Consider the following 15,515-nt stretch of genomic DNA (forward strand, 5'->3'; position numbering starts at 1 on the left):
CTTTAATCCTCACACCCTTGAGGTAGGTACCATTATTATTATCCCCATTGTATAGATGAGAAAACCAAAGTAGAGATAACTCTAGTAATTTATTTGCCCAAGATTGCACATGAATCTGGGTAACGTATCTCCACATTTAAGCTCTTAACTCCTCCAGATGAGTGTAATAAATTCACATAAAGTGCCTGGCACAGCACAGAAAACTTGTAACACTTCACTAAGTAGTAGTTATTGTTTTTATTATGAAGTAGTTAACGATTCAATATGAATTACACTGTATAGGTTCTATGAACTTCTTCTTCTACTTTTATTCTCATATATTATGATTATATACACAATAGATGTTGTAGCTGTATTCACTGTTGCAAATCTCTTTCTATGGATGCAAAGTAAAGAGAAAGCGTTAGTAGCTGCCAGATATAATTCCAGAAAAGTGTGAGGCTGTTACAATCTTGCTAGTCATTACTAAAAAAACTACAAAATTTCTTGCCCACTTCCTGAATTTGATTTTTTACATCATCTACTTCCCTACGTACCTAAGTCCAAGATTTCCTTTCACATATTTAACTTACTGTTTGCTGCTAAAATGATACATTTTCCTCTGCCCATAGAGAGATTTTGTAATAAAGCTGACATTTATTGTGCATCTACTTCCTGACGTGCCTCATGCTTATACTTCACAAGCACTGTCTCATTTAATCCTCACAACAGCCCTATTAGTGAGGAACCATTATTGACCTGTCTTACGGAGCACCAAGAGGTTAAGCATCTTCACCAACATCTCACAGTAACTGGTAGAACTAGAACTGGAAGATTATACTCTTAACTGTTACAAGCCAATAATCTCTCTCCTTAGCCCTGGCTGAACCTCCCTCTTATGTCCATTTATTCCATGAATACATTAATATATTATTTTAAGCACTGACCAGGACAGCTAGATGATCTATGTAACCCCAGAGCTGTTTGCACCGGCCTTAGCCGCAGCACAGGGCTGATAAACTTATCAGTCATCCGGTCAATGCTCCCTGCCTCAGCTTTGGTCCAGCCATCACTTCTCTTGCCTGAGCCCCTGTGACCAGCTCTTCACTGATCTCTTTGCTTTCTCTCTTGCCACCCCCTTCCTCCTACAGTGTATTCTCTATCCAGCAGCCAGTGAGATCTTCTTAAATAGAAATATGATTGTATCCCCCCCCTTTTAAAACCCTTCCATAGTTTCCCATTCATATTTAGAATAAGCATACTGGCGATCTGATTTACCCATTTAAGAGGTCAGTCTAGCTACCGCAGGATGAATGGAGAATAGACACAAGAAGGAAAGTAGGAAAGTCCATTAGCAGACTCCTGTCATGGTCCAGGTGGTGTTGATGGTGACTTGACTGGGTAGTTGCAATAGGGATGGAATGATATGGGGTACATTTGGGAAGGCAAGCTTGAAGAACTTGGCAATGGATTACATGTTTTGTATGCAGTGTTTTAAAATCTCATCAGAAATCTTTAGAAAGATCGCTCTGATCTCTCAAGAGCATGGCGCTTAAAACCAACTGAACTATAACAAATGTCTATTGACCAGTTACCATATATCAGGAACTGATAGGAATTCAGAAAGAAGAACATGGTTCTGTGCTAGGTATTTAGAAAGCAGGATCAGAGTTCCTTCCCTCCAGAAACTCACAGTTCAATAGTAACAATAAATATAACCACAAATAAATTAAAGCTGTGTGATAATTGTAACAGCAGAATTATCTACAAGGCCTAGGAGATGATGTCATCAAAGTAAAGGTTTAAAGTGAGGGAGAATATGAGTTTTCCCATGAGGAACAGGGAGAAGGCATCCCAGGCAGCATAGGTTGTACCAAGTTACAGAGGTGTGAATTTTTATGGTGTGGTCAGGAATTACAGATACACAATGTAGATAATACAATGTGCGGGAACCAGGTCAAAGGTGTAAGCAGAGATGGAAAATGAAAAGTTTTTTAGGCTAGGTCAAGATGCTGGACTTTGTCCCTATAGGCTAAGGTTTTCCCGAGTGCATTCATGCCACTGATAGTACACTAGATTGTTTGAATGATATACAGACGAGCATGGATCAGATATAATTGGCCTTCCTTATCCACAGGTTCTACATCTGAGAAATCAACCAACCATGGATGGGAAATATTTGCGGGGGGAAAAACAATGAAAAATTAAAATACCATAATAAAAAATAATGTGAATTTAAAATAATACAGTAGAACAACTATTTACATAGTATTTACATTGTACAACGTATTATAGGTATTCTAGAGATGATTTAATATATATGGGAGGGGCCAGGCGAGGTGTCTCACACCTGTAATCCCAGCACTTTGGGAGGCCAAGGCAGACAGATCAACTGAGGTCAAGAGTTCGAGACCAGCCTGGTCAACATGGTAAAACCTCGTCTCTACTAAAAATACAAAAATTAGCCAGGCATGGTGGTACACATCTGTAATCCCAGCTACTCAGGAGGCTGAGGCAGGATAATTACTTGAACCCAGGAGGTGGAGGTTGCAGTGAGGAAATCATGCCATTGCACTCCAGCCTGGGTGACGGAGTGCGACTCCATCTCAAAAAAAGAAAAAAAATTTTTTTTTTTTTCTTTGAGACGGAGTCTGGCTCTGTCGCCCAGGCTGGAGTGCAGTGGCGCGATCTCGGCTCACTGCAAGCTTCGCCTCCCGGGCTCACGCCATTCTTCTGCCTCAGCCTCCCGAGTAACTGGGACTACAGGCGCCTGCCACCACGCCCGGCTAATTTTTTGTATTTTTTTTTTTTAGTAGAGATGGGGTTTCACTGTGTTAGCCAGGATGGTCTCGATCTCCTGACCTCGTGATCCCCCCGCCTCGGCCTCCCAAAGTGCTGGGATTACAGGCGTGAGCCACCGTGCCCGGCCAAAAATTTTTTTAAAAAGGATGTGCTTAGGTTATATGCAAATACTATACCATTTTATGTAAGGGACTTGAGCGTCTGTGGATTTTGGTGTCTGCAGGGGTCCTGGAACCAATTCCCTGTAGGTGCTGGGGGACAAGTGTAATCATTTATGTATTTTAATGTGTGCTACATAATGTATAATTAGTATATCAAGCCTATAATATAGTTTCCTTTTCAAAATAAATGTATTCATGTTAAGTAAGTTAATTTAAAGAAAAATATCAAGTAAATCAATAGAATAGGTGAACAGATGTGGGACCAATCATGAAAATGAAATGTAAGAGGCCAAAGTTTGAGGCACTTTTCATATAAATGGCAGGGGAAGAGGGTAGGCACTGAAGGAATTTTAGCATGGAAAAGGCATGATAAGATTTGCAGGTGGTAAGCTCTGTCTCATTTCCAAGAATAGGATAAAAATCATTCTCGTGTCCCTGAAACCAATTAAGAGGTTCCTCTATAATTGTCCATGGAAGCAAAAAATGTGGGTGGGGACTGAAATAGTGGAAGTGGGAAGAGGGAAGACGGAGCCGTGAGGAACTCCCCAGGAGGTAAAAACTCAACTGCACTTGGCTATTGAGGAATAAGGATGAGGAAACAGAAGGACCCAGGATGACTCCTGGGTTTCTGGCTTGAAGGTCTGAGTAGATTTTGGCTGCCAGCCACTCTTAAGGGCCCCCGAAATTTGTCAGGCAGGAAAAGTTTTAATTAGGTGAATTCTTCATTATGTTCCAAAGCAGAAATTCTGTCTGATTTGAGGTGAGGTGAGGATTTGGAAGTTTTCCAGTGGGTATTGAGGACAGTAAACAGGTAAAGCCAGTTTTAGAACTCAGTTAGTATTTGAATGTATTTCAGTATGACCAGATCTCTCCTTTCTTAGTTGGATAGAGCCTGAAAAATGCCAGCCTCGATTCCTAGATTGGTGCCAGTTCAATGTGTAACAATCCACAAAGCAGATAGGATAATACATGAATTGATTAGTAATATTGATCTTAGGCCAGGCGCGGTGGCTCACGCCTGTAATCCCAGCACTTTGGGAGACTGAGGCGGATGGATCAACTGAGGTCAGGAGTTTGAGACCAGCCTGACCAAAATGGTGAAACCCCATCTCTACTAAAAATACAAAATTATCCAGGCATGGTGGCGCATCCCTGTAATCCCAGCTACTTGGGAGGCTGAGGCAGGAAAATCACTTGAACCCAGGAGGAGGAGGTTGTGGTGAGCTGAGATCACACCATTGCACTACAGCCTGGGCAACAAGAGTGAAACTCCGTCTCAAAAAAAAAAAAAGCAGTAATACTTATCTTAACATATCCAGATAGCTTTGAGCTCTGCCTCTGTAGTTCTCAACCCTCCTTTTTATTTTATTTTCCTGTATAAAAAATTAATTTCTTTCAACAGAAGAGCTTTTGGAGAAGGAGGAAGGAAGTGGGGAGAACTTCCTGTGTTGACTTGGAACTTCCTCCCTGTAATGTACCCGCATTTCTCCCTGTAATACACCTGCAATACAGCAAAAGAAAACAAGGGAAGGTTTTCCTGAATGAAACTTGACAAGAGGCAAAAGAGTTGTGAGATTTAGCACCCTCTTTTTTCTTTTGTGTGCAGTGTCTTTCAGGAGTTCCCCTACCTAAAAGACTTTTAGCGCGTACACAAATTAAGTTGCAGCATAACATTTTCCAAGGTGCTTTCTGGAATCAGTCAAGGAGTCTAAGTCTCACGATAGGCCTCAATTCCTCCTGTAAGTGGAAGTGAACAGTGCTTGCTGTTGCTTATGCTCAACCACAGGCTCCAAAATCTGTGCCCTGTTCCTGAGCCATGTGCATTTCCTTGTTTATATGTACCAAGCCTCATGGCAAAGTGTGTTCAACAGTTCACTCACTCATGCATTAATGCAGCTCTGGTCTTTCTCCTTTCCCTTAGGTATTTATGGGCCATCGGTAAGAATGTCTGGAAGAGATGGAAGAAAAGGTTTTTTGTATTGGTGCAGGTAACTAACTCTTCAACTCTAATAATATCAGTCTTAAGAGACATCGGTATTAAAGATTTGCTAGAATGAATGAATGCTTTTTAACTGAGTATAACTTTAATAAAATACACAGAGCTCATGCATTTAGCACAATGAATTTTTACATATATCCATGTAACCACCATTCAGAGGAGGATACGGAACATTTCCAGTACCCAAAGGTCTCCCTTGTGCTCTATTCTCTATTTTTATATCACTTTAAAAGGAGTTCAAGACTAGCCTTGCCAACATGGTGAAACCCTGTCTCTAGTAATAGTACAAAAAGTTAGCCGGGCGTGGTGGTGCATGCTTGTAATCCCAGCTACTAGGGAGGCTGAGGCAGGAGAATCACTTGAACCGGGGAGGTGGAGGGTGCAGTGAGCTGAGACTGTGCCATTGCACTCCAGCCTGGGCAACAAGAGCAAAACTCCGTCTCCAAAAAAAAAATAAATAATTAAAATAATGCATGGCTAAGCAATTGAAGCTATTTTAGCTTGCAGTACATTTCCTCAGACTATTAACTGACCAATATTTATTCAGCACCTACTTTGTGTGGAGCACATTGAGAGGACATAGAGAAGAACTAAGGTCTGGTATTTAGCTCCCAGAAAGGAATCTGTTAGAGTTCTACATATGCAAACAGCAGAAATAGACTCAAGCTAATTAAGGTTTAAAAAATGAATCTGTGGAAGGCTTTGGAGTTAACTCATAGAATTGTGAAAAAGTCTGAATTACCCATCCATGTTAAGAACAGGGCCAGCATAGTTCCAGAAATCCAAGTTGTGTTAGGCTTCTCCAGAGGGAGAGAACCAATAGGATGTATGTATATAAGAAAAGGCATTTATTAGGGAGAACTGGCTCACATGATTACAAGGCCAAGCCACACAATAGGCTGTCTGCAAACGGGGGAAGAAAGAAGTTGGCAGTGGCTTATTCTGAGTCTGAAAACCTCAAAACAAAGGAAGCCAACAGTACAGCCTTCAGTCTGAGGCCAAAGGCCCAAGAGCCCCCAGCAAGCCACTGGTACAAGTCCCAGTGTATAAAGGCCAAAGAGCACCTGGAGTCTGATGCCCAAGGGCATTAGGAACAGAAGGAACCATGTAGCAGGGAAGAAAGATGAAAGCCTGAAGACTCAGCAAACAAACTTATCCCACCTCCTTCCGCCTGTTTTGTTCTAGCTGCACTGGCAGCTGATTGGATGGTGTCCATCTACACTGGATGTGGGTCTTCCTCTCCTAGGCCACCAACTCAACTGTCAGTCTTCTCTGGCAACACCCTCACAGACACACGCAGACATAGTACTCCACCAGCCATCTAGGCATCCTTCAATCCAACCAAGTGGACACCTTATATTAACCATCACAAGTCCTGGAACCACGGCCAGTACTTCTGGTGTGGTCATGAGACAGACTGGCTCTGACCACTTTCCATCCTTGCATCTCTCCTTGAGGGTCAAATTTCATAGAGGGAGAATTGGTTTAGTCCAACCTTGTTCACTCCCAACTTTTAGCAGGAAGAAGGGGTGGCACTTGGATTGACAGTCCCACTGGATTGTCTTTCATGCAAAATCAGGATGCCATTACCAAAAGGAGAAATGGATACTGGGAAGGTAAAAATAACTGGTATCCACTTTAAAGAGCATACAATGTAAATGGGAAGACAAGACACATCAAAAGAGACGGTGCTGGCCAGGAGCACTGGCTCACGCCTGTAATCCCAGCACTTTGAGAGGCGGAGGTGGGTGGATCACTTGAGTTCAGGAGTTTGAGACCAGCCTGGGCAACATGGTGAAAATCCATCTCTACTAAAAATACAAAAACTAGCCAGGCATGCTGGCTTGCGCCTGTAATCCCAGCTACGGGGAACGCGGAAGCAGGAGAATTGCTTGAACCCGGGAGGTGGAGATTGCGCCACTGCACTCCAGTCTGGGAGACAGAGTCAGACTCTGTCTAAAAAAAAAAAAAAAAAAAAAGCAGTGCTGAGTCATGCATGGTTCTCGCCCCTCAGGGCTTCTCATTGCACTTGGCACAGCAGTCTCTCTTGGAATCACTTGGGAGCATGCCTGGCCTCCCTGATAGACTGTGCACTGTTTCAGGGCCAGTTTTGTTTCTGATTCTTTTTTGTGTCCTTCCCTCTTTCCTCCACCACACTCATACACAGTCCCTAGCCCAGTGTCTGGCACGGGCAGTCAGGAAATGTTCATGGAAGAGAAAAGAAAAAGGAAGAGAGAGGAGAAAAGCTCAGGCAATACCTTGGGTGGTGCTGAAAAAGAAGAGATCATGTGCTCCGAGAAGTGGCTGGTGACAACCATTCTCAGATTTCTGAGAACTTCTGATATGATTAAGTACTTAGGAGAAGTAGATGACCTCTTATTTCGGGAGAGGAAACTCTTCAGGAAAAACAAGAGGAAATGTGTGGAAAACATCAGTAAAGCCATGTCTGTACAGTAAGTATAGGGAGAACCAAAAGGGAGAGAATGATTTTTTCAGGCAACTGGAACACAGGTGTTAAAGCCTTCACACTGAGCCTTCTACCAAGAGAAGATGAAAGTCACACAGCAGCTAAAAAGCAAGCTCTGTGCTCACTTCTGAGAATCATAAAAGGGTACTTCTCATCTAAAGTTCAGTATCTTTCCTAGAAAGGCAGGAGAAAATAAGTTCAGAATTCTGTGAAATTTTTCATGTACATATGATTCTCATTAACTTTAAAGAGCTGTCAAGGTATGTTGGGTACATCCATCCCGCCAAAAAAATCTGTTTCAGCCTGAATCAGATTTCTCCCTTAACAACCTCTGTGACACACAGAGGTGACATGAGAGTCCCATCATCACAAAGATAATGGGGGAGCCAGAGTGACAACTCAGGTCTTCTCTTTCAATTCTTGTCCCATTCACCATGACAATGTCTAAAAGCAATTTTCTGGCACACCCAGAAAATACTGCATTATTTTTAAATTATTTCCATTTTTTTCTTCTCCCCTATTTAAGTGATTACATTTAGAAGCACTTTATCAATATCATAATGAAAAAAACACGCTCCCTTTGAAACAACCCCAATGCCATCAGAGCTGCAGGAGGAAAGTTCAAGGCGCCAGTGCTGGTCCAATTCAGAGGAAGCTAAAATGTCCCAGGTTGTTTGAAGAAAAGGATGTCAGTCCAAGTGGTGACAATTGGCCCCCAACAGCTGCATGCAATGTTGAATTCAGTCATATGTACAAGCAATTTTCAGTTTCTCTTTAGCCACCAACCCTTACTTTGAAACTCAAAATGCAAACATGAAACCCAGAGAACCACCCTGGTTCAATTTGCAGAATGGTGAGGGTTCTGGGAGAGGGAGAAGATTCCCCTAACCCCGCCCCTGCTCCTGGGCAGCCTTAGAGGGAACTCCCTGGAAAACAGTGTGGAAACCACCAAACAGAAAGTATATCTACCCAAGTGACTTACTGAATCTTTGTGTCTTTCAATTCAGATGTTAGATCTTATGGAACGTATTTACATAGAGAGCTAGGAGCACACAATTTCCAACACAATTATGATTTCATACATTAGATTTAAAACAAGGAAAATTGTCTGAAAAAACAAAGATGAAGAGAGGACATCCAACATTAGTCTCCTCAAAATTCATCTCCTACATGTACACATAGAGTCTACATTTTTGCTTATAACACGTAACAATTAAAACTCTCCCTGACTGAGATTTCCTATTAGTGCTACTGTCTTGGGGAACAAAATGTTAGCTATAAAGGGACTTTCTACTAGTCAGGGATAAAGGACATACTCAGAGGAGTGCTGGACCAAAGTAGCAATTCCCATTTCTTAAGGATCAGAGCTAAAATTATTATAGAGGTGGCTAGAGTCTACCCTACCAACTGTGAAGGGAATGAAGCAGTCGCAAGGAACTTCTGTGCCAGAGATTCAAGCATTCCTGTGCGATGAGATGATGTCTGTAAATGTGGGCCTGGACCATCTGCATCAGGTGTTGTTTAAAATGCAGATCCCCAAGGTGCCATCCAGAAGACTCTGATACAGTAAGTCTGGGGTGGGGCCCAGTAATCCGTACTTATAACAAGCACCCCAGGAGATACTGATGCAGGTGGTCCAAAGGCCACCCTTGGAGAAACACTGCCTTGGAGGTCATTATCCTGCTTAAATGAAAGGTCTTATTCCCTTCAGGGGACACCCTCTTTGAGTTTATGTTCTCTATGGAACCAAGCATCAGAGTAGCTAAATAGATGACTATATTCAAATGGCATGATAAAGCCTCCCCTTGCCATGTTCCTTGAAATTCCAATATATGTCCTATAAACTTGGTTGGCTGCAAACCCTAATCCAGAGATTAAGGGGAAATGGGCCTTCAGTATCCTGAGTCAAGAAATTACTGGGGCCTTGTTCTAAACCCTCGGGTCCATGGCGAGAACCAAGCACATTGATTACTACTGTTAGTAACTCTAATGTGACCAAATCAACACTAATGATAAAGGTGCCAATTCCATAGAGCACCACTGGATAGCCAGAACGGCCCACCCTGTGTGTGTAAGGAGAGCAGTGAAAACAGGCCAACTTATCACCCATATCAGGTTAGAAAGTCTTAACGCTATCTTTTTATTTTAAAAATATTTTTATTCTATGATCAAAATATTTCCAGTGGCTGAACATGGTGGCTCATGCCTGTAATCCTAGCACTTTGGGAGGCTGAGTCAGGTGGATCACGAGGTCAAGAGCTCGAGACCAGCCTAGGCAACATGGTGAAACCCCATCTCTACTAAAAATACAAAAATTAGCTAGGCATGATGGCGCACACCTGTAGTCCCAACTACTCAGTTGGCTGAAACAGGAGAATCACTTAAACCCGGGAGGCGGAGGTTGCAGTGAGCTGAGATCACTCCACTGCACTCCAGCCTGGGTGACAGAGGAAAATTCTTTCTCAAAAAAAAAAAAAAAGATTTCTGGTTAAAATCTACTGTTTTGATGGGTGTTCAAATAATTTCTGAGACATTTCCCCCCATTTTAGCACTATACAAACAGTAATATTATGTGGTTCCTCTAATAATGTGGACAATCACTAGTATTTATACGGTTTCTTAGAGTTTACAAAGTGTTCACAACCTTTCTGTACTACAGTGAGGACAAGGCTTTTCTCAACTTCACATTAGAGGAAACTAAGGCTCAGAGTGGCTAAGTGGCCTGCCCAAGGTCAATGGCTTATAAGCAGCCAAATATGAAACCTAACACAGGCCAGGCACAGTGGTTCATGCTTGTAATCCCAGCACTTTGGGAGGCCAAGGCGGGCAGATCACAAGGTCACGAGTTCAGGAGATCGAGACCATCCTGGCTAACACGGTGAAACCCCATCTCCACCAAAAATACAAAAAATTAGCCGGGCGTGGTGGCAGGCGCCTGTATGCCCAGCTACTTGGGAGGCTGAGGGAGGAGAATGATGTGAACCCAGGAGGCGGAGCTTGCAGTGAGCCGAGATCGCGCCACTGCACTCCAGCCTGGGAAACAAAGCGAGAATTTTTCTCAAAAAAAAAAGAAAGAAAGAAACCTAACACAGGTCTTTTGATTGCAAGTGCCTTCAGTAACTCCAAGCACTTAGACAGGACTGGCACCCAAAGAGATCAATGCATACAGAATGTTATATATATGATGGAATACTACTCATCCATAAAAAGAAATGAATTAATGGCATTCGCAGGAATTTGGATGGGATTGGAGACTATTATTCTAAGTGAAGTAACTCAGGAATGGAAAACCAAACATCAAATGTTCTCAGTCATAAGTGGGGGCTAAACTATGATGATGCAAAGGTATAAGAATAATACGATGGGCCTTGGGGACTCAGGAGGAAAGGGTGGGAAAAGGGTGAGGGATAAAAGACTACAAACTGGGTTCAGTGTATACTGATTGGGAGATGGATGCACCAAAATCTCACAAATCACCACTAAAGAACTTACTCGTGTAACCGAATACCACCTGTTCCCCAAAAACCTATGGAAATAAAACATTTTAAAATAAAACATTTTTAAAAGAATGTTCTAGAACTGAATTACTCAGCTAGAACCAACATGGCTCCTCTGTTTCTGATTCCCAACTAAGAATATTACCAAAAATTATGTTCTAGTTTTCAGAAAAATAGCTAAATCAGAACAAGACAAAATATTGTTAGATAATACATAATGCCTTGGAATACAGTAGTAGTCACCTGGGAATACAATATTGAAATAAGTTAACCACAAAAATGAATTGTAAGACATATGAGTAGTTGAAGAATTTGTAGCTCTGAATGTTTGTTTTTGCCACTCAACTCCATAATTGCTCTAGAAGACATTTATATTTATATTCTGGTTGCAAATGGCAGATATCAACCCAAACAACCTTAAGTTTTAAAAGGGGAAGAATTGTATTGGTTAGCTAATTAAACTAGTAATTAACTGGAGAGTCTTCTGTCATGGCTAGATCAAGGACTCAAACAATATTATCAAGCCTCTGTCTCTCAATATATGTAATCCCTTGGCTCTGATTTCCTCTGAATTGACTTCACCCTCAGGCATGATCTCTGGCAGCTCAAGCCTTACAAAAGTTTACCAGCCCCAGAGAAAACTTTTCTTTTCCAATTGTTCCAGTACAAGTGTTTTACTCACCGTACTTCCAGCTAGACATACAGTTAGGCCCACACAAACCACTTGCATTGAAAATTGAAAAAAGAGTGGTTCCCAGAGGAAGACCAGGATTCAGTCATGGGAGGGCAATGAATGCCCTGCATGCACACATAAGAAATGCCCCCACAGAAGGCCAGGTGCAGTGGCTTGTATCTATAATCCCAGCACTTAGGGAGACTGAGCTGGGATGATCACCTGTGGCCAGGAGTCTGAGACCAGTCTGGGCAACATAGTGAGACCCCATGTCTACAAGAAATAAATTCTCTTTTAATTATCAAAAAAGGAAATGTCTCACAGATGTTATCATCATCCCCATTTATAGATCACAAAACCATGTCCTAGAAAAGTTAATTGAACTGTCTTGGTTCACTTAGAAAATAATGGATCTGAAAACCAAATCCAGTTCTGCATGACTCTAAAATCTATTCTCCTTCTCCTCCACCAAATGGCCTTCACTTCAGTGCCAATCAGGAATCTGGGATTTAGACACTGTGATCCTTCATTCGCAACTACATCACATTAAAAATAGTCCTTAGTCTCCAGGAACTGTGTGATTCACACCATAAAAATTTTCTCCATCCTCAGATTTTGGCTCAATCCATCAATGCTTCCTCAGGAATTCCTTGCCCAACCACCCATCTAGACCAAATCTCCAAGCTCTTACAGTATGATATACCTCTCTTTTTAATATTTGCCATTATTAAGATAACACATTTCTGAAATAACGTGATTAATGTCTACCTTCACACTAGACATGAGAACAGGAATCACGTCTGTATTTGTTGAATGAGTGAATGCATCTATTATAAACAACGCTTTTCTAAAATATGTATGTGAATTTCGGACAAGGGCTAGTGACCAGGGTTCAGTAAAAATAACAGCTGATTAATTTTCAAAGAATGATGGTAAAAGCAAGGAAAGGGGATTTAGACAAAATACATTCTACTGTTCTATGTCCAAGTATTTTAGTCTCCTATAGGTGATAAGAAGAAGGGGAGGGGAGAGTTGGGGACAAGAAAGGTCTAACCTTTTCATCTCATGACTAGAATCTACTTGCTAACTATAATTGAAACTCAGGGTCAATCTTAGAGGTTATGGACAGTTCCTATATATTAAAACAGTGATTCTCACACTTTAGCATGTATTAAGAGATATCTGATCAGGTGTGGTGGCTCATGCCTGTAATCCCAGCACTTTGGGAGACCAAAATGGGAAGATCACTTGAGCCCAGGAGTTCAAACCAGCCTAGGTAACATAGTGAGATATCACCCCCCCTACACACCGCCATCTCTACCAAAAAAAATTAAAAAAAAAAAAAAAAAAGCCAGGCATGGTGGCACATGCCTCTAGTCCCAGCTACTGGGGAGGCTGAAGCAAGAAGATCACTTGAGCCCAGGAGGTCAAGGATGTAGTGAGCCATGTTTGTGTCACTGCGCTTCAGCCTGAGCAACAGCAAGACCTTATTTTGAGAGAGAGAGAGAAAAAAAAAGAGAGAGAATCTGAGACAATTATGAAAAATGTATAATCCTAAGACCTACTCTGAACTGAGTTTCTGATTCTGGTCTGACTTAAAGAATGTAGCTACATATTAACAACCTAATCCGCCCCCTCACCCCACACACACACTGTCTAATAATAAAGGCAGCTGCTGTCATCCACTCTTTTTTTTTTTTTTTTTTTTTTTTTTTGAGATGCAGTTTCACTCTTTCTGGCAGGCTGGAGTGCAGTGGTGCGATCTCAGCTCACTGCAACCTCTGCCTTCCCATTTCCAGCGATTCTCCTGCTTCAGCCTCCAGAGTGGCTGGAATTACAGGAGCCTGCCACCATGCCCACCTAATTTTTGTATTTTTAGTAAAGAGGGGGTTTCACCATGTTGGCCAGGCTGGTCTCAAACTCCTGACCTCATGATCCACCTGCCTCATCCTCCCAAAGTGCTAGGATTACAGGCGTGAGCCACTGCGCCCAGCCCGCCACCCGCTCTTTAAGGAACATTATTTCAAAGCATTCTCTAGTTTAAACAAGTGACCGGAAATGAGCTAAGGGTTTTTAAAGGTGTATCTGAGGTGCAGCCACCTTTAAAATAAAACCTTGCTGACTGTTCCCTCAGAAGTCCCAACTGTCTGTCCCATGATTCCATGAGAAGGTACCTACCCTCTGAAAATCCCAAGGATGGGAAAAACATAGTCCTTTATGCCCTTCTCTCCAAAGTGCACTTTCAGATATCTGCTGGTTGTTTAAGATCACTAGATTTTTATGCTTTCTGTTGTAGGCCAGGCTCTCTGACAAGGATGGCTGACTTACTTCTAACATGCATTCCAGGCTCTGCCGTGCCTTTATTACAACAGTGCTCGCTGCCTCCTTAGTTTTTCGTTAACAAAATACAGTTTTAAAAGAATTCTATGACAGAGGAACATGCATTTCATTGGGAATGACTTTTACTGAGTGTGGTCTTGTGGAAGTTTAAAAAATAAATGTAAAGCTTTCCAAATCTTTGCAATTCTCCCACCATTCAAGCGCTCTAGAAAAACTGAGGTTCCCCAAAAAATTTCCAATAATCAGAATCATTCAAAGAGAAATCATTCTTTCTCCCCTCCTTTATTTCCTAAAGTACATTGCAAAATCCTAAATCAAGACGCTCCCAATAAACCAACTCAATTTGGTTTACCAACTCAAACCAGTTCAGTTTGTCGAGAGTGACTTTAGCAATATAACCAGAAGAGGGCATCAGCATACAGCTCTCCAAGAAGGACGCCACTGAAATAGAAAAGGAAAAAAAAAAAAATCAAAAAGCCCAAACCATGTAGTAATAGTAAATGCATAAATCTTGAAATAACACCCTTCTGTTGTGATTTTTTTTTTAATCTCAAGTGAGTGTCGGCAACTCTGTTTGGCCAATCACATTAACAAACTATGTCATCTCTCATGTTGCCAGATGAGAAATGCCAGGTTAAAAACAACAAAAAACAAAAAAAATCTGGCTGGGCACGATGGCTCACGTCTGTAATCCCAGCACTTTGGGAGGCCGAGGCGGGCGGATCACCTTCGGTCGGAAGTTTGAGACCAGCCTGACCAACATAGAGAAACCCCATCTCTACTAAAAATACAAAATTAGCCAGACATGGTGGCGCATGCCTGTAATCCAGCTACTCAGGAGGCTGAGGCAGGAGAATCACTTGAACCCAGGAGGCGGAGGTTGCGGTGAACCAAGATTATGCCATTACACCCCAGCCTGGGCAACAAGAACAAAACTCCATCTAAAAAGAAAAAAAAAAAAAATCTCCATATAACCATTCCAGCAATATCTATGATCATTGTCATGCAAAGGGTCACAGGAAATCTGTTATCCCTAGAATCAATAATAACAAGTTGGAAAGGCCTGGTGCTATATTTGGAATACCCTGTAAATTTTGGGCATAAAACCTCTTGATTGGATTGTATGTACTCAACTTTCTAGAACCAATCAGAGTCAACTAGTGAATGTCCATTATATGGCAGATTTTGCTCATGGGAGTGAAAATACAATCAAGACATATGACTACCTAGACCTGCCTTCAATGAATTTATAATCCAGTAGGTAAATCCACCTATTGAGCTACGCTATATTAAAATGTGTGTTGAATGCAAGGAAGCTGCCTGTAAAAATGCATATGTATATGAAGTGTTTGCTCTATGGGTATCACACATGGTATGTAAAACTCAATTCTCTAGCAACAATAAGATGCCGGTAAATACAGATGAAGACTCTGAGGCTTAGAGAACAGACAGCTTTAACAGAACTCGGATGGGACCCCAGGCCCATGGAACCCCCAGCCTACACTCTTATCCTTCCATTTTAGGAGAAGAGTATGTTATTGGTTATTTTCTTTATTACAAGTAATTTATATGTGTTTCTTTATGAAAATACTCTCAG

General features: G+C 41.7%; 1 protein-coding gene across 16 annotated transcripts in view; it reads left to right on the top strand.

Moving 5' to 3' along the window:
• Nucleotides 1–15,515, top strand: part of CADPS (calcium dependent secretion activator) — a 489,640-nt gene that overhangs the window by 311,422 nt on the left and 162,703 nt on the right. For all 16 annotated transcript variants that reach the window (XM_025376721.1, XM_025376726.1, XM_025376718.1 and 13 more), the window contains one exon: nt 4,864–4,930. In XM_025376721.1, coding sequence (XP_025232506.1) covers nt 4,864–4,930 — 67 coding nt within the window. The remainder of the gene's footprint in view (nt 1–4,863; nt 4,931–15,515) is intronic.

The sequence above is a fragment of the Theropithecus gelada genome, chromosome 2, assembly GCF_003255815.1.
Source record: "Theropithecus gelada isolate Dixy chromosome 2, Tgel_1.0, whole genome shotgun sequence".
Taxonomy (NCBI): domain Eukaryota; kingdom Metazoa; phylum Chordata; class Mammalia; order Primates; family Cercopithecidae; genus Theropithecus; species Theropithecus gelada.